The sequence below is a fragment of the Hypomesus transpacificus genome, chromosome 2, assembly GCF_021917145.1.
Source record: "Hypomesus transpacificus isolate Combined female chromosome 2, fHypTra1, whole genome shotgun sequence".
In the NCBI taxonomy this organism is placed as follows: Eukaryota; Metazoa; Chordata; class Actinopteri; order Osmeriformes; family Osmeridae; genus Hypomesus; species Hypomesus transpacificus.
This window is the reverse complement of record NC_061061.1, coordinates 3,719,126-3,742,482: the sequence shown is the minus strand read 5'-3', so window position 1 is coordinate 3,742,482 and position 23,357 is coordinate 3,719,126. Positions and strand designations below refer to the sequence as shown.

At 48.3% G+C, this 23,357-nt stretch overlaps 3 protein-coding genes across 4 annotated transcripts; 1 reads left to right on the top strand and 2 right to left on the bottom strand.

Moving 5' to 3' along the window:
- The first annotated feature begins 196 nt into the window (after nucleotides 1-196).
- si:dkey-34d22.1 (discoidin, CUB and LCCL domain-containing protein 1) lies at nucleotides 197-15,085 on the top strand. 2 transcript variants are annotated; one of them, XM_047040706.1, is made up of 15 exons: nucleotides 197-364; nucleotides 3,388-3,609; nucleotides 7,668-7,805; nucleotides 9,444-9,495; nucleotides 9,580-9,652; nucleotides 10,089-10,222; nucleotides 10,473-10,510; nucleotides 10,660-10,854; nucleotides 10,977-11,083; nucleotides 11,435-11,609; nucleotides 11,813-11,893; nucleotides 12,247-12,340; nucleotides 12,530-12,570; nucleotides 12,670-12,777; nucleotides 13,989-15,085. In XM_047040706.1, exons 1-15 carry the CDS (start codon nucleotides 268-270, stop codon nucleotides 14,423-14,425), a joined length of 1,992 nt encoding a protein of 663 aa, XP_046896662.1. In that variant the 5' UTR covers nucleotides 197-267; the 3' UTR covers nucleotides 14,426-15,085. The 2 variants fall into 2 exon arrangements, with proteins under 2 accessions (XP_046896662.1, XP_046896654.1); XM_047040698.1 differs by having other exon boundaries at nucleotides 11,813-11,899; nucleotides 13,989-15,084.
- Nucleotides 15,086-15,877: 792 nt separating this feature from the next.
- si:ch211-79k12.2 (uncharacterized protein LOC568844 homolog) lies at nucleotides 15,878-18,315 on the bottom strand (the record flags this gene model as incomplete). Its single annotated transcript, XM_047032556.1, has 4 exons — nucleotides 18,228-18,315; nucleotides 18,051-18,135; nucleotides 17,511-17,799; nucleotides 15,878-17,424 (listed from the first exon to the last, which is right to left on the bottom strand). Coding segments are annotated over exons 2-4 (1,875 nt in total), but the record flags the coding sequence as incomplete, so codon positions are not given.
- Nucleotides 18,316-18,537: 222 nt separating this feature from the next.
- On the bottom strand, nucleotides 18,538-22,812 carry wu:fe05a04 (zinc finger protein 628). Its single transcript, XM_047034430.1, has 3 exons — nucleotides 21,938-22,812; nucleotides 20,824-21,800; nucleotides 18,538-20,609 (listed from the first exon to the last, which is right to left on the bottom strand). Exons 1-3 carry the CDS (start codon nucleotides 22,350-22,352, stop codon nucleotides 19,419-19,421), a joined length of 2,583 nt encoding a protein of 860 aa, XP_046890386.1. The 5' UTR covers nucleotides 22,353-22,812; the 3' UTR covers nucleotides 18,538-19,418.
- Between the last annotated feature and the right edge of the window lie 545 nt (nucleotides 22,813-23,357).

Genomic DNA, 23,357 nt, shown 5'->3' with positions numbered 1-23,357 from the left:
TAGATCTGCGGTCAAAGATAAAAACGTAAACACAACCCGAGTACAACCGACCCTTATATGGGAAAGGAATTCTTAAAGTTCAGTTAAATGACATATGAGTGGACCAATGAGCGATAACTTCAATGGATTGTGGCCAATCACAAGTACCCAAAGCTAAGTAACACTGTAGCTTAAGCAAGTAACTCTGTAGCTTGTGTAGAGCTGAAAACCTCGGGCTTCCCAGCTCAGAAGTTGCACCTTACCTTCCTTGTGGAGCGCTACGAGATCATGTTCGCTCAGTCCCAATATATCAAGGATGCTGTGAAGTTTGTTTTAGGCAGTTTGTGGATCTGTATTAGTCTAAGAACAGTCAACGGTCAAGAGGGTAAGATTTGCATCTAACTTAATTATGTCCTTTTGTGGAATAATCGATCAAAAAACATGCCCAGTATAACGCACTGGCACCAATATGTTTTGAGTCAATTGTAAGAGCTTTGTTATCATATCAATAGCTTGATTTACATTTTATAATGTAAAAATGCGTGGAAATGTAGGTTATATATACTGTACTTAAATGAGCCTTTCATTAATATGTGCAATTTAATACACATGTACCACACTGCAAGGTGTGTGAACATATTTATATTGATTCCAGATAGTTTTGAATAACGATATACGAATAACCCGCAGTAGCCTACATTTTCAGTCAATATACATTTTTCTTAAAGATTTAAACTAACAATTCTTTTTTGAACCGGTGGTTCAACACCCAACATATTGTATCCTACAGTGTCTACATAAAGACTTAACAATGTGAAAATAACATTTCTGAACAAAGACAGACTGGGAGGAAAATTGTAATTGTATACAGTTCAAGCACTTAAAGCTTAATATTGCTTTGACATCACTAATCTCGACCATCTAACCATCCTCCAAATCTAGGGGTTAATTAACCATACTTGGTTAGGTGGACAAAAATGTCACAGATAAATGTTGCTAAAGTCTGAGGCACCGGTAGCACACAGTCCAGATTCAAACTGAGTTCAAAAGTCAAACGTGATGTCATGGTAGCTTTCCACAGAGGATACCAGTCTATCATCTGTGTTGACCTACAGATGAGAGTCGAGCCATACACCCACCCTTCCAGGAAGGAAGACCACAGCGACAGTCTGCATGCTGTTGTTGACACAACGTTTCACAATTCAGACGAGGCAAGGGGTCAATATGAATCACTGTGACCACATTCACAAACACTACCGACACAGTTTCCCACAGAACACGTTAAACTCAGGGCCTCGTTGAGTGTCTTTAAAGAGGAACATGACTAACATCCCAGTCGTGATTAGTTGAACTATTGAATGACTTGGCGATGAAGCAACGGCTGAAGACTACAATAAAAAACACATCTTCGGGTCCAAGCACAGAAGTGTTGCCTTGCTGTGATTGACACGGCGGAGTTAGGCATTGACAGGTCACACCACTGAGCATCCTGTTTGCTAGGCCAGGCCTGTAAAGACCTGCCAAGAACAGGGGGGCCTCAATACAGTTATGTTACAGTTTCTTTCCGGAAGAAGCCATGGAGAAGCCTAGGCTTAGCACCCTAGTTCTCCCTCGAAGAACCTTTACTGGCTGGAAGAAAATCCTGTTTGTTTTCAGCGGCTGGTTTCTTTTCCTCTGACATTTAAGCCTTCCAGACAGATCAGGAAGTGTAGAGTTGGGGTTTAATCTCTGGAGTGGCAGGGTGTCTTCATCATGGAACAAAGCTCACACAGGGCCCCCGCTAAGGGGCCAGGCTCAGAGAGAGTCCCCGTACAAGAGGACAGGGCCGCTGGCTGGCTGTCACACAGACCAGGTCAGTGCCTGTGGGGTGATGGTGGGGTTGGTGATTCCAGGCCTGGCCAGGCTAGACCAGGAGGAACACTGCCAACCTCCAAACCACCCCCACAATGCCAGGAATGCTGCTCTTGTGCCCTCCGACCGGATGGTGACACAGATCCACGCTCTGTTGCCCACGGCTACGGCGTGTCGCTCTGGCATTTCCAGGGAATCCTGGGGGACAAGAGGGTGAGGGGCAGGGGGGGGGGGGGGGGGCAGAGGGGGGCAGGCCGGCAATGGTGGGGTCGGGGCTGGGAGGGGGTCAGAGAGAGAGGCCCGGAGGAGGCGATTGGAGCAGGACAGGAGACGCTTGCTAATGAAATGTCGAAGCGGACGGGAACGTCGCCCGGTGATTTGTCACTCACCTTATATGGAAACATATAAGTTCCACAGTTGTAGGAACCCTTTTCTAACCGGAATGGTAAGGGTCATCGACTTCGGGGCATGCTGTCGACCCAACACCCCCACAGCATCCTGAATCATTATAAACAACAACGGCCATCCACCGACTTTCAAATATTCGTTTTTCCATTCCACTTTGAGTGTTACTCATGATGACAACCGCAGGCAGACAGATGATGCATTTAGTCATGCTACGCAACATGTTACTTGAAACAGTCACCCAATTAAAACAGCTAAATAGTTTAGAAGTCTGTTGAGCTTCTGTACAATGGTGTCAACTTTGAGTCATGTCTCAGCCTTTGAGAGACCCTTTCAAACGTCTGTTTACCCTATTATTCAGTAAGAAGTGCACTTCAGTCAGGTATCGTAGTCCTGTACATAGATGGTAAGGCTTAGCTCTCAGGAGTACCTTGGGTTAGTTGTACCGAAGCTCAGTTGTTTTGGGTCAGCTCGCGGTTGTGATCTCAGGACTGTAAACACCTCTTGCTCCACTGAGCACGCTCTTCTCAGATGACTCAGCCCTGTTATTAACGTCCGCGTAAATACTCTCCTCCTTGTCTAATGAACATGATCAGTAGTGCGCCCACTCTGACGTGCGCTGGCCAACTTAGCTGCTGACACGCTCCTGGGAATCCATGACCAGTCATGGAGTCATTCTCTTCTCACGCCTACACACCAGACACAGCTTACCCTGCTCCAGTATTTGTTGACAACAGACTGTCTGTATGTGTGTGTGTGTGTGTGTGTGTTTGTGTGTGAGTGAGTTACTGCGTGTTTGAGTGTATGTAAAGTTGACGTCATTAAGCCTTTGTATTCTATCAAAGCAAAACATTCACTGCACAACTTCTTCAAGGTTCCAATCATACCAAAACTACTTTGTTGCATATTTCAGTGACACTGAGGTACCATTTAGACACCATATACAACATGTGATTGCACATAACTCTATATACAATATCTGGTGTGAGTTTATAACTCAACTCAAATGTGATAACTCTGCGTGCTATTTGTACGTCGCTTTAGACAAAATTAGCAGCCAAAGGAATAAAACGTAAACAACCAAATCTTCCCATTGCTGTTAATGACCCAAATCTCTGTGTTCATTCACCCTATCTGTCTCCCCCGGTGCAGGTAATGGTTGTGGGCACACGGTTCTTGGCACAGAGAGTGGCACCCTGGCCTCCCAGCACTACCCAGGCACCTACCCTGTGGACACCTGCTGCAGATGGAGGATCCGGGCTCCACAGGGGCACACCTTGCGCTTCCTGTTTGGGGACTTTGACGTGGAGCAGAGCCCCGGCTGCAGGAACGGCTCTCTCACCATCACTGCCGTCGACGGGACGCACAGCATAGGTAAGGGGAGGGGGGGTGGGACCTGGCTGACTAAGCTGCTTCTACTTTTGAAAGGGATTTGTATCTGTGACTACATTGGATGCATCATAAGTTGTCGCAATGGTTGGATGGTAGAGGTTATCTGTAGAGTAAAGGTATTCATTAATCCAAAGGCATAGCCAGAATTTAATTTGGGGGGTCCCATCTTAAAACGAGAGGGATACCAAGAATGTATAATTATAATAATTGTATACAATTCCTTAATTTTTTATTATAAGAAATCTGAAATCTGGGGGGGCCGGACATGTGCATGAGGGGGGCATGGCCCCCCCAGGTCCCCCTTGTGCCCTCACCAGGTCCCCCTTGTGGCCCCTCAGGTCTCGCTTGTGGCTATGCTACTGTGATAATCACTGCATTCAAACCAAATTCAACCACCGAACAGTTGCTGCACACTTTCCCCTGACTCGAGGCGCACCACTTAAACTCGTCTCTCGCTTGCTAGCTACTTTGCCATTAGCGAAAAGCTAACATCGGTCGTTCCTCTGCAGGAGTTGCACAAATCCGCACGTGAACTTACATCGCATGCATCTCTGCCAGGCCAGCGTATCCAGTCACACCTTACGGGCACGGGGGTGTGACGGCTCTCTGAGGTATTGGATGACGGTTGTCGAGGCAGGGACGATTCCGTTACCCCGCTTATTATGCCGTTTTATGATCGGATTCCACACATCCTACCTCATGATGCAGTGGAGTTCTGTGTCCGTACAAGCAAGCGCCTGCAGTCTGCCTCCTGCATTCCTCGGGGCTCTACCTGGGCTGTCGTGTGGTTTCTTTCTTAACCAGAGCGCCACCAGAAACATGACATGAAACTACATTAGACGAGCATGTTATAAACAACCCCCATAAGGCCTGTGAGCTGTTTTTAAGGAGGAAGGGTATGGAAGCAAATCGTGACCAAAATTCAAATGAAAATGCATTTCCAGAAATGCATTTTCATTTTAAGAATGTGGCTGCATTATTTGACTCATAAATCAAATTAGTATTCAATCATCCTATTTGCATTTTCATTTTCTTCTTTAAGACTGCTCATTCTTTCCCTTAATTAAAATGAAAACGAAAAAGACATTTGAAATTTAATTTTCAAAATATGCCCCAGCAAATAGATACCAAAAGTCAATTTGAAATGTAAAATTTGAAAATGAAAATGCATTTCCAGAAATGCATTTTCATTTTAAGAACGTGGCTGCAAAATCGTGACCACAATTCAAATTCAAATGCATTTCCAGAATTGCATTTTCATTTTCAAGAACGTGGCTGCAAAATCGTGACCACAATTCAAATTCAAATGCATTTCCAGAAATGCATTTTCAATTTAAGAACGTGGCTGCAAAATCGTGACCACAATTCAAATTCAAATGTATTTCCAGAAATGCATTTTCATTTTAAGAATGTGGCTGCATTATTTGACTCATAAATCAAATTAGTACTGATTAGTACTGAGCGGACATTGCATTTTCATTTTCATGTTCTGCCCGCAAAGAACTGCCCAGTGGCTGCAAAATCGTGACCACAATTCAAATTCAAATGCATTTCCAGAAATGCATTTTCAATTTAAGAACGTGGCTGCAAAATCGTGACCACAATTCAAATTCAAATGTATTTCCAGAAATGCATTTTCATTTTAAGAATGTGGCTGCATTATTTGACTCATAAATCAAATTAGTACTGATTAGTACTGAGCGGACATTGCATTTTCATTTTCATGTTCTGCCCGCAAAGAACTGCCCATAATTCGAAAACGAAAATGCATTCTGAGCGGCGCAGTAGAGTGACGTCAGTAGCCGCTCTTCTTCAGCTCCCTGCTGACCGAGCTACCCATCTTGTTCGGTAGGGGGCGGTGTGCACATACGCATTGCATTACATGACAAATGTGCCGGGAAATTGATTGAATTGCCGGGTCTTTAGAGGACGCATCACAGATCATGGCGCTCCCTCAAATTGTGCAGACACTGATAGAATTAGCTGAGCTGGTAGAAACTAATAATATATCTGAGTCTGATGCCCGTGACCGAGTAGAACAAGTCACAGAGAGCTTGGCTGCATACTCTGCCGTCACAGACGTACACATTAATGAGGTTGCCATAGTAAACCTCTCTTCAGTCCTGGAACGGCTGGATGCTGTGGAGCCTCAAATGGGACGGGGACGACCAACCATCCACATCCCGTTCGAGTCCATCGAAAACTATTTATTAAATGGTTTAAAAATAAAGGATATAGCGGAGCTGTTGTCGGCCACCAGACCATCCGTCGGAGGATGCAAAGCAACGGATTTACGGAGCTAGAAAGCTGACAAAAGTATCTGAATTTGAATATGAAAGATCTGAAATATTTGTGTCTCGAATTTCATAAAACTGAAATATATTGCTGTTGAATATATAATATCTGAATTATTTGTATGCCAAATTTAATACAACTGAATTATTTTGATCCAAAAATAAAACATTCTAAAATTCAGATTGCAGGAATTCAGATTCTTGAAATTCAGATTGCGGAAATTCAAATTCAGATTGCGGAAATTCAGATTTTGTCTGAACCAGGCCAAGGGTGAAACAGCTTGCTTTCAGAGGAAAAAGTAGACCATTTAATAAATAGTTTTCGATGGACTCGAACGGGATGTGGATGGTTGGTCGTCCCCGTCCCATTTGAGGCTCCACAGCATCCAGCCGTTCCAGGACTGAAGAGAGGTTTACTATGGCAACCTCATTAATGTGTACGTCTGTGACGGCAGAGTATGCAGCCAAGCTCTCTGTGACTTGTTCTACTCGGTCACGGGCATCAGACTCAGATATATTATTAGTTTCTACCAGCTCAGCTAATTCTATCAGTGTCTGCACAATTTGAGGGAGCGCCATGATCTGTGATGCGTCCTCTAAAGACCCGGCAATTCAATCAATTTCCCGGCACATTTGTCATGTAATGCAATGCGTATGTGCACACCGCCCCCTACCGAACAAGATGGGTAGCTCGGTCAGCAGGGAGCTGAAGAAGAGCGGCTACTGACGTCACTCTACTGCGCCGCTCAGAATGCATTTTCGTTTTCGAATTATGGGCAGTTCTTTTCGGGCAGAACATGAAAATGAAAATGCAATGTCCGCTCAGTACTAATCAGTACTAATTTGATTTATGAGTCAAATAATGCAGCCACATTCTTAAAATGAAAATGCATTTCTGGAAATACATTTGAATTTGAATTGTGGTCACGATTTTGCAGCCACGTTCTTAAATTGAAAATGCATTTCTGGAAATGCATTTGAATTTGAATTGTGGTCACGATTTTGCAGGCACGTTCTTGAAAATGAAAATGCAATTCTGGAAATGCATTTGAATTTGAATTGTGGTCACGATTTTGCAGCCACGTTCTTAAAATGAAAATGCATTTCTGGAAATGCATTTTCATTTTCAAATTTTACATTTCAAATTGAATTTTGGTATCTATTTGCTGGGGCATATTTTGAAAATTAAATTTCAAATGTCTTTTTCGTTTTCATTTTAATTAAGGGAAAGAATGAGCAGTCTTAAAGAAGAAAATGAAAATGCAAATAGGATGATTGAATACTAATTTGATTTATGAGTCAAATAATGCAGCCACATTCTTAAAATGAAAATGCATTTCTGGAAATGCATTTTCATTTGAATTTTGGTCACGATTTGCTTCCATAGAAGGGGGGAGGGATGTGGTTTGTGTTTTACGTGTTTGGCAAGATTCTCTCTCTAAATCTGTCACTTGATTCTGTCCTGCAGAGACAAGTTTTGGTGTTTGTGTGCGCAGAACAAGCCTGTTTAGGCTTATGAGTGTGTGTGTGAGAATATGTGCATGTTTTTGTGTGCGTGTGTAGAGTATGTGCATGCGTGTCTATTTTTGTGTGTGTGTACTTATATCTGTATATATTTACATATGTGTGAATGTGTTCGGTCACTTAAAGTACCAGTCAAAGGTTTGGAATGGGATAATATGTCTAAACTTTTGACTGATACTGTATGTGTGTGTGTGTGTGTGTGTGTGTGAACGTCATTGCCAGGGCCCCTATGTGGGAAGCTGGGAGGCACCGAGAAGAACGTGAGCGTGACCAGTAATGAGGTGACGATCGTCTTCAACTCTGGTCCCCATCGTTCGGGCAGGGGCTTCCTGCTGTCCTACAGCACCGATCAGCACCCAGGTACCCTCCTGCTCACCAACAACACTTCAGCAACAATCAATCAACATCGGCTCCAAATGTGTCCTTCTGCTGAGTCAGGGATTACACGATTGATTCACTTCCTAATCTCTCAAATAGTCTCTTTAAGAAGTCTCTCAAGAAGTCTCTCGAGATGAATGATGATACCTGTTGTTTATATACAGTAATTCAATATATAACATTTATACCCTTATATATTACATTATATATTACATTTAAAAAGTGTGCAAATGATCTTACTGGTCTCGTTCTGTCGTGGCATTGAGTGCCAGTGGCTCTCATAACTCCTGGTTGTAAACAGTGTTTTACGATGAACACTCTATGGGGTGCAAATGACTGTTTGTAGGCTCATTGACATGTTAGTGGCATTACAGTGTAATCCTTAGAGTTCTGCTCAGCAAATACAGTCATAAACAAGCATTGTGGAGGTGTCACAGTGACAGTAAACATGGTGTTATTTCACAGTCTGCTGCATTAAGTTCAGAGGTGGAATCTATCATGCTGCCTCCAGTGTTGTGCTTAGTACTGTTATCCCTCCACATGTTTACACACATGTTACTTCAGTTTGGTTTCCATGTGTTGCAGTGTTCTTGTGGTTGTACACTCAAGTGTTTGTGGGTATGTTAGTGTGTGTTTGTGGGTGTCTTTGTGTGTGGGCGTGCGCATGTGTGAATTCACGCTCCCGTGTGTGCTCACACTGTGTGCGTTCACGTGTGTGCGTGTTCACATGTGTGTGTGTGTGTCCGTGCTGATTGGAATGCAGCTCCCATCCCTATCTCCCCTCCTGAGTGTTTGCTCAGCAGCCAGGAGAGCAGACTCCGTCGCCCAGGCTGAATGCAAGGAGGCCTGGGGCCCCTCACTGCATCTCTGAGTGGGTGGAGAGCTATGCACTCCCTCTGTCTCCCTTCACTTCAGCTAAGGCTCCAGAGGCACGGCAGCATGAAACCGACAGCCCACTCTCTCAAACCTTCAGTACATATCTGGGGGTGTCTCATGACGCAGAGTAAATCCACACATCCACAGGGGCTTAGCGCTGTATCGTAGCATTGCACGGTGCACTGTGTACGGTTTTTGGTAAGGGATCTAAGCAAACATTGGCGTTACCGTTTGGAGATGCTGACAAAGCTTGGCCGTTTTTCCCCCGCCTTTAGTTGCATGGGGCTCGCTTATTTTCAAGTTTGATATAACCCCCCCGGGTTATGGTGTGAGGGTTTGTTTTTATTTTCAAACGGCTGCACACACATAAATGAGCTCTGTGGCTTCCAAACAGTGGGGGTCAGCTGAAGTGTGGAACACTTTTAGAACATTTCAGACCGTTCCTGTATGTATTACAGTTTCCTGTTGTTTACTGGGTTGTTTATGAAGCCCTGCTGCAATACGTCCGAGCCAGGGACGAGTTCACAGTCGGACGCACAAACTGCTCTCTGTTCCATGTGATCACACAAGGGCCCTCCTCTCTACTCTGCGGACAGGGAAAGACACAACAACCAAAGCCTTAGTCACATCTACGCAGTGGGCCACCCTTTCGCCGACCAGAGGACTGTGTGTCTGCGCTTGTGTGCGTTTGTGTGTGTATGTGTTTTACTCTCAAACCCTCGCGCTGTCTGATTTCAATCCCAGATCTAATTTCGTGTGTGAAGCGAGGATCGCATTTCGCCTCTCCGCGGTTCAGGTAAGTGAACTGCTTTGGGTGCTTCAGTCCCGTCCTTTCTTTGTGAAGCGCTCGCAACCTCTGACGTGACGTCTCCTGTTTCAGCGTGTACTGCCCCGCTGGGTGTGGAGACGTGACGGGAGACATCCATGGCCACTCTCGACAGGGCTACAGAGACGTGAGTATACAGGATGGCTTCAGCCCAGGTTGTTTAGGACCCTGTGCTGACTTGATGAACAGACCGGCCTGCAAAGGCTTCTGGGAATAATTCCACTGGGAGATGTTTGGGAGCGCATACGGGTTCCATCTGATTCCGAACACTCCCCCCACCACACACACACGCACACGCACACACAACTTCTGCCCCTCAATCTATACTAGAAATATTGACAATTGTAACGTCATAGTGATATAGGTTGAACTGTGTGTGAGTGGGGAACGGAGGGTGGGAGAGGAGGGAGGGGGGCTTGGAGAGGGGGGATTCTGGATGGATCGGGAGGGGAGGAGAGAGGGGTTAAGAGGGCTACAGAAGGGAAAGAGAGAGATGGGTCGGACAGACTTGGGGTTACACTGTGTGTGTTCTCTCTCCCTCACGCTCTCCCCTGCGGACCCAGACCTCGGTGCTGTGCAAGGCCGCGGTCCACGCCGGCGTCGTGTCCGACAGCCTCGGAGGCCGGGTGTCTGTGAGCCGCGAGCGGAGCCTCACTCTGTACGACTCCAGCTTTGCCAATGGAATCCTTTCCAAGATGTGCGTTGATCTGGTACCATTGAGAAGGACCTGGTAGATGTAGGAATATCATTGTTTGTACTGTAGAAACACAGGGCACCTAGAAGACTGGGGGCATTGTCTAAGTATCTGTGTCGGGATCTGTCTGCCTTGTGGAGTCAGGGAGACTGCTTACAGACTGCTTACAGACTGCTTACACACTGTGGAGTCTGCTTACAGACTGCTTACACACTGTGGAGATGTTTGACCACAAACCCGGTTGTTTCCACAGGGGGTCATTGTCTGAGAAGAAACTGCTCTTCAGCCAAGGTAAACACTGAATGATTACTTTGATGTGTTATTAAGAATCATTTTTACTCGCAGAAATCGATCTCATCTAAAACAATCTTTAATTTCAATGGTTTACTTTGTTGCACATACCTTAACAAGTGACCCATGCTTCCTTTTTATTCCAACAGTGTGTAACAGTGATCTGACTGTGTCTGATTTCAATGCGTCTTCGTTCTGGGAGACAGTGGATGGTTTGGGTCAACGAGTTATCTGGTCCCCAAGAAACATGGATTCTGCAGGTCGGTTCCTACCCTGGGCAGCAGACAGCAATGACCCAGAGCCCTGGCTGGAGCTGGAGCTGGCTGAGAGAAGCACTGTCAGAGGTCAGTCAGCAGTATCTGATAACCTTTTCTGTTTTGGACGGTAAAAGAGACAGCTATTTTTCACACTTACCAAACGGCATGAGAAAGTGTTTTAGAATGTTGACAGTATCCTTTCTCCTCAGGAATAATAACCGGCGGTACGCCAGACTCCTACATAGAATCCTACACTCTCCTTTTCAGCAAAGACAGAAAGACCTGGAAGGTCTTTCTGCAGAGCAGAGAGAAAAAGGTGCGCGTTTTGCACGTCGCAGCCTATTTACTAGACCAAGCCTGTAGGTGGCAGTAGAACAGGGATGTGAATTTCAGTCAACCTAGAGCAGTGGTTCCCAACCCTGGTCCTCAGGGCACCCTGTCCTGCCTGTTTCCCTGCTCCAACACACCTGATTCAAATGATAGGTCGTTAACAGGCTTCCGCAGAGCTGGATAACGACCCATTCATTTGAAACAGGTGTGTTGGAGCAGGGAAACATCTAAAACATGCCGGACAGGGGTACCCTGAGGACCAGGGTTGGGAACCACTGCCCTAGAGATTCCCCCGTCTGTATGCTGTTACGATTAGCGTGGCCTCGTTGCTCGACAGGTGTTCGAGGCCCACACGGACGGTCATCTAAGCGTGCTCAACAGCCTGTTTCCTCCAGTGGTGGCCCGGTATCTCCGGCTGCAACCCAGCGGCTGGCACAGGCGTGCCTCGACCCACGTCCAGGTCCTGGGCTGCCCTGTCTCCCGCCAGTCTCCCAAGCATCGCTCCGCTGGGGGTGAGCCTCAGGCCCAGTGAGCCTCAGCCTATGACCTGGTGTAGCATGGCTAGTCCGTTAGCCTGGCAAGAGCTTGGCGTCTGAAGGACTAGCAAGAAGCACAAACCTTAGCGTGAAATGTTGTTGAGCCTTTAGCTCCCTGTGTTTGTGTGTCGGAGGGCCATAGGGATGATATTGAGAGGTGTCCTCTGCTCCCTCTCCAGCCTCCCCGACCTTGAAAGGGGCTGTAGGGACCACGTCGCCCCCCCAACCAGCTCCGACTGACGGGCCGGTCATCGTGAAGGGTAAAAGTATGTGTGTCTGTACTCTGATGGACAGCTTATACTTTCGTTATACAGAGCTCATGTGCTAAAGAGCACTTGGTCTCAGGATGACTGAACAGTATCTCTAAAGAAAGGTTCGATATTCACTGCATGGTAAAATACCTTTTACTGTGCTGCATTGTGTTATGTCCCACTTTTAGAATGTCAGAAGAAGCCCTTTTAATACTTATCTAGCAATGCTGTAGCATAAAGCTATTGTTGTAGCTTAGTTTTTTGTTAATACACCAGATAGAATTACATATTTATAACTGTTGTTTGGTGTTTTGGCACCAACACCATGCCTAGCATTCTGATTGGCCCTCGTGCCCCTGCAGGTTCCAGTCAGCCAGTGATCGTGGCTGTGGGCGTGGTCCTGGGGTTGATCCTGTGTGTGAGCTGTCTGTTGGCAGGAGTCTGGTGGAAGAGAAGGTACAGTCCAGCTATAGTGCCTCTCTGCAATACTGCCCTCTTCATCAACCTGCTCTGGTCCACACACGTACTGTAAATACAGTCTGACCTGGAGCTGATGATATGCTATAGTTATAGACAGTAGTTATTCTAATGTCACTTGGACAGAATAGATCTGTATATATATGTTTGTTTATTTTCTATTTTCAGAAGAAAAGCAGCACATATGAAGAAGTACTCTCTAGCCAAAGGTCATTTGGGGGGTATTTTTAAAGCTTTCCTTTGCTGTTTCCTCTCCTTTTGCTGTTTTGTCAGTCACTTAACTGTGTGTGTGTGTGTGTGTACTGTAGGCTGCCCGAGTTTCCAGGGAAAGAGTCTGCCCAGCCCGGAGTCAGAGCTTATCTCTTACCCTCTGGAGCGAAACGTCCATGACGCTCTCCCGAACCCCCCTCTCAACGGTAGGACCACACACAAACACCACCTTCTCCAACGAGCTGCCCAGACCTTCTCACAGACAGACCCCACGCAACCCCAGCTTTTCATCGACGTGTCTTCATGAGTTTCCTTTTAGCTGTTTGCCAGACAGGATTATTAGCAGTCCCCGGGCCGTGGAGAGACCGCGGCTACTTCTCCACGCTCCAAAACTCGCCCGTGTTCCTCCATCCCTCTCTCCCTCACATCCTCCGGCTTGGCCGGACAGTTTGAGGAGCCCCGACCACGGTTGACAGGCAAACAGCTCTCTCTCCGGGTCGTCCATTCTTCCCCCGGGCTTAGCCCGTCGCCCAGTTGCAGTATAAACATTCCTTTCTTTGGTCCGCAGAACCGCTCTGAAAGAGACCCTTTAATTGGAGCCTGATAAAGGGCACTCAGCCCCCCCCTCCTCCTCATTGCCGAACCCCCTCCCCACCCCCCCCCCCCCCCCAGATGAGGAGGCCCTCCACTGAGAAGTTCAGTGATAACCAGGACAGAGGGTCAGTGGCTAAGACAATCCCAGCTCTCTCTAAAGCCGGCCTAATTAAAATAGCTCCCGCTCCGAAGGCTCTCCGCGGGTTAAGGGGTAGGCATTGAGGCCCAGCTGTATTGGGTGCGGGCTGGAGGCTGAGGCCTCGCTCTGCTCCCCCTCCAAACCAGTCACCAGAGAGGGCTTTGTTGGTGTCCAGTCAGTTCAGCAGTGCCCTGATAGGGGGCCCTGCTGGGTGGAAGGGAGGACTGTTCCAAGATTCATCCCCAAAAAGATTCAAAGGAACACTTGAATTTGAATGGCTTTTTTTTCCCCCACCCCACACATTGGTGAAGGGGTTTCTCACAGAATGTACTGTGGGTCTCCTCCCTATTTTTTTGTGCTATATGATTTTCACATCATTAGAATCATGGACTGTGGAGTAGTTTGAATTGTGTGATTCAAGCGTGGTGGTATTTTCACTTTAAAAAAAAGACACTTATAGGGTGCCTTGTGGCAGCACATGTTATAAGTGGGGGTACCATGAAGGCTAAGTTCTTACCGCAGCGGCAAAGGTTTCAATCCGACCAGGGTCCTTTGCTGCATGTCATCCCCTATCTTTCTCCCCAACATCTCCTGCCAAAAAATCCCCCCCCCCATCTGTTTCTATATATAGAAAAATACCCTAATGTATCCTTGTTGTTGTGTGTGTGTGTGTGCACTCCTCAGACTATGCCGAGCCTGATTTGACGGCTGGGGGACAGATGCTCGGCTCCACGTTTCGGCCCAGCATCGAGGAGGGCTACACCACGCCCTTCACCTTCAACCACTACGATACCCCTGGCAAGCTGCCCGAGTACACCGAACCCCTGCCCCCAGAGCCAGAGTACGCCACTCCGTTCGGTGATCAGCCCCCAGAGCCAAACCTGGCAACCTCACAGGGGGTCGTACACAACACCCCTCACGGGTTTCATGTGAGGGCTCCCTCTAGTGGTTTGTCTCGAGCAAGCCAAGCTGTGTATGACTGTCCCTCTCACAGACAGCTGCCCAACGGTTACTGCACCCCGTCCCTCCACGCCGGCGGGCCCTGTCAGGACAGTGAGCTGTACGCTGAGCCCCAGCTCTCTGACCCCTCGCTGCAGCACACCTACGAGGAGCCGTTTTGACCACAGCAGCCTGGTAGAAAACAGACTCACACAAGACTGCCTTCTGATTGGCTGCGTACCAGACGGGGGACTCTTATAGGTCAGCCGTCAGCAGGCCCCGGCCAACCAGGTTCCAGAATCCTTCTGAGTTCTTTGCACTGGTGCTGTGAAAGAGGATGATCATTGGGCCACCATGCCGTAGGATTATTATAGTCTAGGAGCCAACATGGCTATAAACATAAACTTTCAGGTGCTTTTTCCAGGTGCTATAGCACAACATATTGAATGAAAAGGCAGGGACAACTTCTTGTTGTCTCACTGACAAAAGTTTATTATTAAATCACAAAATGTGTGTCAGAGAATGTTTTAGGTATGTACTGAAATGTTGGATGGACCGAAGAGAAACAATATAAAAATGAAATAAATAAATACTTTTTATGTATCTTCAGTTTCAATTACAGGTCTTTTTTAAACTTAAGAATTGTGCTTGATGCAAACAATAAAAATGTAATCGCTGTGATAACATTTGCCCACTAGATGGCACATAAAGTCTATAGAAAAACAAGGTTTCTTAAAGGTCTCATGGCATGCTGTTTTTGGATGCTTTTATATAGGCCTTAGTGGTCCCCTAATACTGTATCTGAAGTCTCTTTTCCAAAAATTCAGCCTCGGTGCAGAATTACAGCCACTACGAGCAGTCCCACAATGAGCTTTCCTTAGGACGTGCCATTTCTGTGTCTGTAGCTTTAAATGCTATGAGGAGGAGAGAGGCAGTTTGCAAGCCATGTCTCTCGAGGAAAAACCAATATCGCGCTAGTACGGTCATAGCTCATTTTCTCATTGGCGAGCCAAATTCTCTGGGTGGGGCAGAGAAAGGGGAAGTATCTTTTCCTCTTATGACGACATAAGAGGAACATTTTGAAATCGGAGCGCTTGAGCTTTCATTTTCTCAAAGGCGGAGAAAAATACCCAGGGCTTGTTTTACACCTATCAAAATGTCTAGCCACTGGGGGACCAAAGGCAGGCTACGGGAACTCATTAATGTTAAATGACCTCTTAAAGTGAAGTTTTCATGTCATGGGACCTTTAACATAAACCGGAATTGCTTCTCTTTGTTCTGCACTACAGCAATATGTGGTACAGTATAGATACAGAAACAGTAGAAGACAGGCCTTTACATTACATGAATACTGTTCCCCCAAGAAATAAAGGCACAACAAGCTGTAATAACATGACGGTACTTCATAATAAATCTACTAAACAGCTTTCCACTGAAAGTAAGCCTGTGAGCATCCAATCAGGATTTGAAAAAGCAGTTTATTGTCCAGAAACAGTTTTTACAATGCTCTCCTCCCTCCACCTTTCATACCCTCACTCCCTCCGAGCGTCTCCCTCATGCTCCCTCGTGCCCCCTCCACCCCCTCCTCCACCCCCTCCTCCACCCCCTCCTCCACCCCCTCCTCCCCCTCCTCCCTCCTCGGTCGAGTAATGCTCCTGACTCTGGTGGCGGTTCCTGGATGGGGCGTCGGCGAAGCGAAGGCCGCAGTCCTCACAGGCGTACATCAACGCCCTCCCGGTCGCCTCCTTCCCACTGTACGGCTCCGCCCTCCTGGACAGGCTCCTCACGTAGGCTGAGTGGGGCGGAGGTTTGGAAGCGGAGCTGGAGGAAAGCCCAGACCCAGGAGGATCCAGCCTTGTGGCGTGGAGACCTCGGGGGTTTGTGTCCGTACTGGAGCCCGTGCACGTGTTCAGCCCAAAAGTGACGGCCAGGCTGGCGCTCGGACGCCCGGAGACCGCCGGCAAAGTGCCCAGTCTGGGGGAGCCGCCGTTGGGACTCCCAGGTCCCCTCCCGGCCCCCGGCTCCGGGACCAGGCCGTGGACGGTGCGGTGGTGGAAGCGGATCCCAGAGCGGTTGGAGAAGCCCTTCCCACAGAGGCTGCAGACAAACGGCCGCTCCCCTGTGTGGATCCTGGTGTGGATCTTCAGAGCCCCAGACTGGGTGAAGCACTTCCCACACTGGGTGCAGCGGTACGGCTTCTCCCCTGTGTGGGTCCTCTGGTGGGCACGGACCCCTGCCAGGTGGGGGAACCCCCTGCCACAGTAGGCGCAGGTGTAAGGCCTCTCCCCGGTGTGGATCCGTCTGTGGATCTTCAGAGCCCCTGATTGGCTGAAGCTTTTGCCGCAGTCGGGGCAGGAGTAGGGCCGGGCGCCGGTGTGCACGTTGAGGTGGATGCGGAGGTTGCTGTGAGAGTTGAAGGCCCTGCCGCACTCGGTGCAGAGGAAGCCAGCCGGCTTGTGGGCGTGCTGGGAGCGCTGGTGTTGCAGGAGCTGAGAGGGCCTGGGGAAGGAGGCGGCGCAATGCATGCAGGGATGCAGCGACGAGCCGGAGGAGGCCCCGCCCTCGTCTTCCTGCTGCTGCTGCGTGTGGCAGTGCTGGTGACGGAGCAGCTGGGCACAGGTGGGGAAGGAGCGCTGGCAGGACAGGCAGGGGAAGGGGGCCGGAGCCTGGTCAGAGGGGGAGTGTGGGCGGGCCAGGGAGGGGCAAGGCAGGCAGGAGGTGAAGGGGCAGTGGTGGTGGTGGAAATGGTGATGGGCGTGGGTTTGTGAGAAGGCAGAGTCCGCCCCCTGCTGGTGTTGGAGCAGCTGGGCGCAGGTCTGGAAGCCACGGTGACAGCAGAGACAGGGGTAGGTGGGCAGGCGGCACTCGGGGCCCGTCGAGCCCTTGGCTGCGGGGGTGTCGGGGCCGTCGCTGTCGCTCTGAGCTCCGACCTCCTGCCTCTGGAGATGGTTGGGATCGGCCCGGGAGGAGGTGGTGCTGCTGGGCTCACCGGCATCCTCCTCCCCTGACTCACGCTGGGCCCGCCTCACCGGAGGACAGCTGAGGTCCTTGGGGAGGCACGTTGAGTCAGAGTGTGGCCGGGTGGACAGGGTGTCTCTGGGTTTCGGGGGATGGGCGGAGGGAAGGCAGGAAGGGGGAGAGGGGTAGGGGCAGCCAGGGCAGGTGCAGGCATGATGTTGGACTGCGAGATGGAGAACAACAGGAATTAGAGATTGTTGTAAAGCTCCGGCATCAAACCTGAGATTCTCTGATTACATAATGACTCACCCCGTGTTCCTATACTGTCTCTGGCCTCTCCAGCTGTTTCTCCAGACTCGGGCTGGAGCTGGCGACTGAAGCTAGCTGGTTTATCCTGGACTTTCCTGGGTTGTGGTAGATGTGCACCTGCTGGAGGGGTGTCTCTCAGCCTCGGGGCCTCGCTCCCTGTCGTCTCCCAGGCAACACGAAGAAACTCCTGCTGGCTCAAGTCCTTCATTGATTGGCTGGATCCGCTACCTGACAAAATCAGGTCGCCAATGAACTGTTGCATCTCCAACCAGGAGGTGCAGGGAGCTGGCTAGAAGAAGGTGACATAGCAATTATTATATTACAGAATATAAGGTATCTGACAGATGTGTGTAACGGTGTTTACTATGCAAGTACCCCTTACGCACAAGCTGTCTGCACTTCTCCCGGTTACAACCTCTAATAATACACTTTCCCTGCTTTTTTTCTTATATGCACTTTATGTTTTGAAAAATATAACAATATTTGAAATCAATGTATACGGTTTCGATTAATGTTAAATGGGAATATGGGTATACCTACGTTTACAGCGAACTTGTCTTTGTCCATAGTAGGCTTCATAAGAATGTGGTATGTAGCCAACAGTAAAGCGATCTCACGAACGTTTCTAAATATAAATGGAGCATTCAGATTATATAGTCTTTTTCAGAGAAACATGTGTATAAGACGTCAAAATACATGCATTACGATTATGTTTACCATTGTCCCGCACCCACTTTAGCTTATATTATAAAACGACAACGTCAAAGGCTGGGCTTGCGAATCATTTCCGGGCCTCCTTAACCATGTGACAGCATTCGTAGTTTTTTATTCGCCCGATGTGGAAGAATGTACATTTACATTTACGATATGTACAAATTGTAAACGGAGTTTAGATACTGTGTCTGGTATAACAATTTGTAACTGTCAACTACTACTAGTTTGGTAAGTATGAAGTCCCCACCACTGGTATTGACCTTAGCTTTGTGGAACGGTAAAAATAAATAAATGAACCAGCTGTTTTCAACTATATTTTATTAAAGTTACAGTACATTCATCACTGACTCGCCTTCATCGTAACATGTCATCTTTATCATCAAGTCAGAATACATACATACACATACAGTGCAAAAAATACTCAACCTCAATGGACATTCATAATGAGCAACATTTTTAAGAAAACTAACAGTCTTGAATAACACCTACACTTACAGCATACACTGAATCCTCCAAACCGTAACACTTTCTAAACAAAAAGAGATCAAATGTCCTGTACAGCAGTTGACTGGATGGAATTAAACAGAATATTATTTTTTTCACAGAGGATTGGCTAAACAAGAAACATTCATTAAAAACAAAGTTATCTGATCACACAAGACAATGTAAACAGTAGGCCAAGCACACTGTATGGAACGTGTTGTTCCATGTGCTGGTCGTTATTGCTGTCATGTAGGATCCCAGCTACAGTGTGATAGTCAAGTTGCATTGAAATACTAATGTTTTGGAATGCAGGGTTGCGACATTGAGTGCAGGACACTGTTGACAGCACATGCGTCCCATATTAGCTTCAGCATCTCCTCCACAATTCCTCTTGCGACAACCATAGTTAGATGGTGTCAACTCCCATAGCGAGGCACACTGATTGTTATTGAGTCTATATTTACAGTGTTCAAAGTCAGAATATTATGCAAGACAAAAGGAGGTACACTAATGGAGTTTTCAATAATACGAATAATAATAATAGTAAGAAAAAGATCAGTATAAACCCTTGGGTCAAAGTTTTTACTTGCATAAGTTGTGTCAACTACAATAGCGCTATACGCAGTATATAGTGTTTTCTTTCGCAGGAGTGTCTAGGGTGATTTGTGTCCCTCAGCAGCTAAAAGCAGTCTTATACAAATGTGAGGAGATTTATTCAGATTTCTCTTGACTTTCCTCTAACTTGATTCTTTTTGTCGGCGGCGAGGGAGTAGAGCGTAATGCGAAGGGGACGTGCTCTGCTGTGCGGCCGAGTGAGAGGAGAGGGGAGGGGGAGACTGTGGGCCGTGTCGTGGGCGAAGGTCCTCCCACTGGCTGCAAGTTGCTCTGTAGCGCCAGCTCGAAAGGCCGGGGTTCACCCTTACACAGAGTTGATTCACCCACCCCTCCCTCTTCACCTGTCGGATGCCCGTCTTCTTCGAACTTTGGGTCCGCCGTTTTCACCGCGGCCAGACGACGGACGGGGCTCCTACCGTTCCGTGCTTCCGTATCACATGTCCCCTTCTCCGACTGCTCCTCCGTCCCCGCGTTCGAGGCCCTCGTGTCGGGGTTCTGCTCTCCACTGCTGGGCCTCGGACACTGAGGCTCCTTCTTCACCAGCACCAGGTCCAGAGCAGAACCAGTGGGCTCCACTGAAGACCCCGGGTCTCTGCTTTCACTCTTAATGGGTGGGAGGAGGGTGAAAGGAGGAGGCCCGGGGAGTGTGGCCTTGGGTGAGGAGGACATGGACAGATCGAGAGGTTGAATATCACTGGGCTCCTGTTTGTTCCCCCCGGGCTTTTTGACCAAATCGAGAGGGACGTCCGGGTGCTGATATGCACCGGGTGATGGACTCGGCACAGGGTCGAAGGTGTGCTCCACCCCCAGCCCAGTTCTAGGAGCAGGTGGGAGCACCATAACAGGAGGCTTGGGCAGACAGACCGAAGAGGCTGGGGTCTCGGGACCGGTGGATGAGCCAGACAGCCCGGAAGCCAGACGGCTGTTGGTGGGGACAAACACCACTAACTTCACCCCAGGAGGAGGATTCTTATCCAGGGAGAGCTTCCACAACCCATCCCCTTTCTGCCCCGGGGTAGGGACACTGTTTAAGACTCCAGCTGGGATGGTGATTGGGGTTCCCACAACGGTTGGCATTGCTTTGATTGGCTTGTAAACGTGAACTGGGGCCGGTGACGCAGGAACGTTCTGCACAGGCTTATGAACTGCAGTTGGGGCACGTTTGTACACAGGGATGGGAACCTGCGGGCCAGGTTTGTGGACAGGGATGGCGATCTTTAGGGCATGCTGGGGAGGGGACACAGTAGCAGCAGCTTGGGTAGTCGTCTGAGGTTTCTTTGGAGCCATCTACAAACGGGGAGAAAATAAATACTCAGAACAACTGCCCCCCCCCTCCCTCCCCCAACTGTGCCTCTCCACAAGAATAAGCATTGAACAGCTGCCCTCCATACACAAATACACTGTGTAAATTCCCCGTAACGAGGAAAACGCTTAGCAACAGAAGACCTGACCTGTACTTATGACACGTATTTGAAAAAAACATCCCTATTGAAAAACTCACCATTGGAAGGACTATGCTTCCGCAGTTCTTGAGGTGGCAGTCGTAGTCTTGTTGGTGGGGAAATCCCACGCCACACTTCTGGCACAGGTATGGCCTCTGGCTCGCGTGACCGCCCATGTGCGACATCAAAAGCAGAGACGATCGGAAGCCCTTGCCACAAACGAAGCAGGTCAGGACCCTCTGATGAGCCCCCGCATGATTCTTCAGCTCCTCCATGCTGGCGAAGCTCTCGCCGCACTCCATACAGCGGATCTCGCTCCCCTTAGAGCCCTGGTGGCCCCAGCAGCCAGTGTCCTTCTTGTGCCTTTCGAAGTCGTTCTGGCTGGTGAAGACTCCCAGACAGGCCACGCACTGGATGCGGTCGGGCTCGCACTTGTGCTGGTTGTAGTGCCGCGCCAGGCGGAAGTGCCGGCGACACTGGACGCAGGTGTACGGCAGCAGGCCCAGGTGGGTGAAGCTGTGCTTCAGGAGAGCATTCTTGCTCTTGAACACCAAGGGGCAGTCGCAGCAGACGTAGCTCCATTTGCGACACTTCCTCTGCATGTGCCGCTTGAGCGAGCGGCCGAGGTGGAAGTGGCGTCCGCAGGTCGGACACACGTGGCTGCCCATCACCGCCTTGTGCCATTTGATGTGGTCCTCACAACCGGACCTGTTGGTGAAGATGCGCTTGCACACGTCGCACTCGTAGAACTCGGGTTCGAAATGGGAGTTGCTCAGGTGCTGCTTGAGGGCCTTTACCGATTCGAAGGTCTTGCGGCAGATGCGGCAACAGTCGGCGGCCAGGGCTTTGGGCTGGGCATGTGTTCGCAGGTGAGAGCGGTAGTTTACCAGTTGGCAGAAGCGCTTGCCACATTCGGCACAGCAGTACGGGCGTTCTCCTGTGTGCAGGTTCATGTGTTCCCGGAGCTGGAAGTCCGAGGACAGGACCTGGTCACAGACTCCACAGTGGTGTTCAGAAGAACCACCTGACTCTGTCACTGCAATGAACATGGGGAGTGTTCAAATGGCTAATAAATAAATGGGCCCAATGGGTAGCTGGTGTCTAAGCATCAAATGTACACGTTTAAATTTGAGCGAGGACATGCAAGAGAAAATGTATATGCCGTAAGCCTACCTGAGGGAGGCCCATCATCCTCATCATCATCTTCGTCCTCCTCTTCCCTTTCGGAGACCCCACTGTCATCAGTGTCCTCCGTTTCCACACCACTTTCCTCTTCTTGTCCATTTACAGCATTAAATGTACCTGTCTCTATATGTTGAGCTTCTCTGACAATTCCCTGTCCGTCATCTCCCTCTCCCCCATCGTCTTTCTCTGCTTCTTCTTCGCTGATCGTTTGACTCGGCTCAGGTGTTCGAGGAGGAGATGGACTGGGTGTTGGAAGGTTTTCTACTGGAGGCTCCGGTGAGGTAGAGGCATTAATCGACGATGTAGCATCGTGTGTTTCTTTGACAGGTGTCTCTTCCGCTTCAAATATGTCAGGAAACCCTAGCTCTGTCAGTTGGATGTCGATGGTGTACTCTAAAGACATTGTGGCTGCGGCAAAACAGTGCTTGCGTTAGCTGACTAGGGAGGGGTCCATAAAAACCAGCGTGGCATAAAAATGTCTGTAGGTTAGTCTGTGGGCTTAAATCAATGCTTAGCTAGCTGTTCAACGAACCGTGTTAACTAGATACAATCAGCCATTTCTCACCTCTCATGCAAAAAACACGGTACTGTTCCAAACGCCCAGCTAATATATAGCCACCAAGCTTGCATTTGGTGGGCACACATGGAAAATCAGAAGTGCATGCGTCCGATAAACGATGATGGTTAGCCTACATTGTATATTATTACGATATTTACACTGTCGATTCACAGACAATTCAACATATGTTTCTCGTTTGATGGTTATCTGAATAAAACTTTGTGTTCGAACCAGGCAACAATAAAAAATCAAGCGCTTGTTTGGTAACACTATCGTTGCTCTCCACTGCCACTGGATACCTCTGGATCGAACTTCCGCGGTAAAAAGGCAACAAAAGCCATCGTTGCAGCAGCAGTGCAAACGCTAGAGCACATAGCGATCTGGAGTAGTACTGCACATTAGAGCTGTTGAAATCATCAAAATTCTCGCGACTTCAAATTTGGTTGAGCTTGCCGTATTGCGAACACAGGTTTTGAGGCTGCTACACACTAGCCTCAATGTATTTATTAATTGATCAGCAAGTAATATCGACTGCACATTGCAGTCATTGAGTGCAAAACATTTGTTAAATACAGATTAAACAGGATAAAACTGTCAACCAAATAACATTTCAGTTTCAGAAATGGCAGGTGGTTTACTTTAAGGCTGATATGGCCCCTAATAGTTTCACATCCTCTTTCAAATCAACTCAGTCTCACTTATGGACTGAACACTACATGGAGACAATTAATAGGCTTTAGCTAAAGTTCTCTCAACACGTGTCGATACTACTTATATGATTGACCATCACAATGTATTATACATCATATTTAAAATAGACAGCCAACGACTCCTGAGGCAGTAATTATT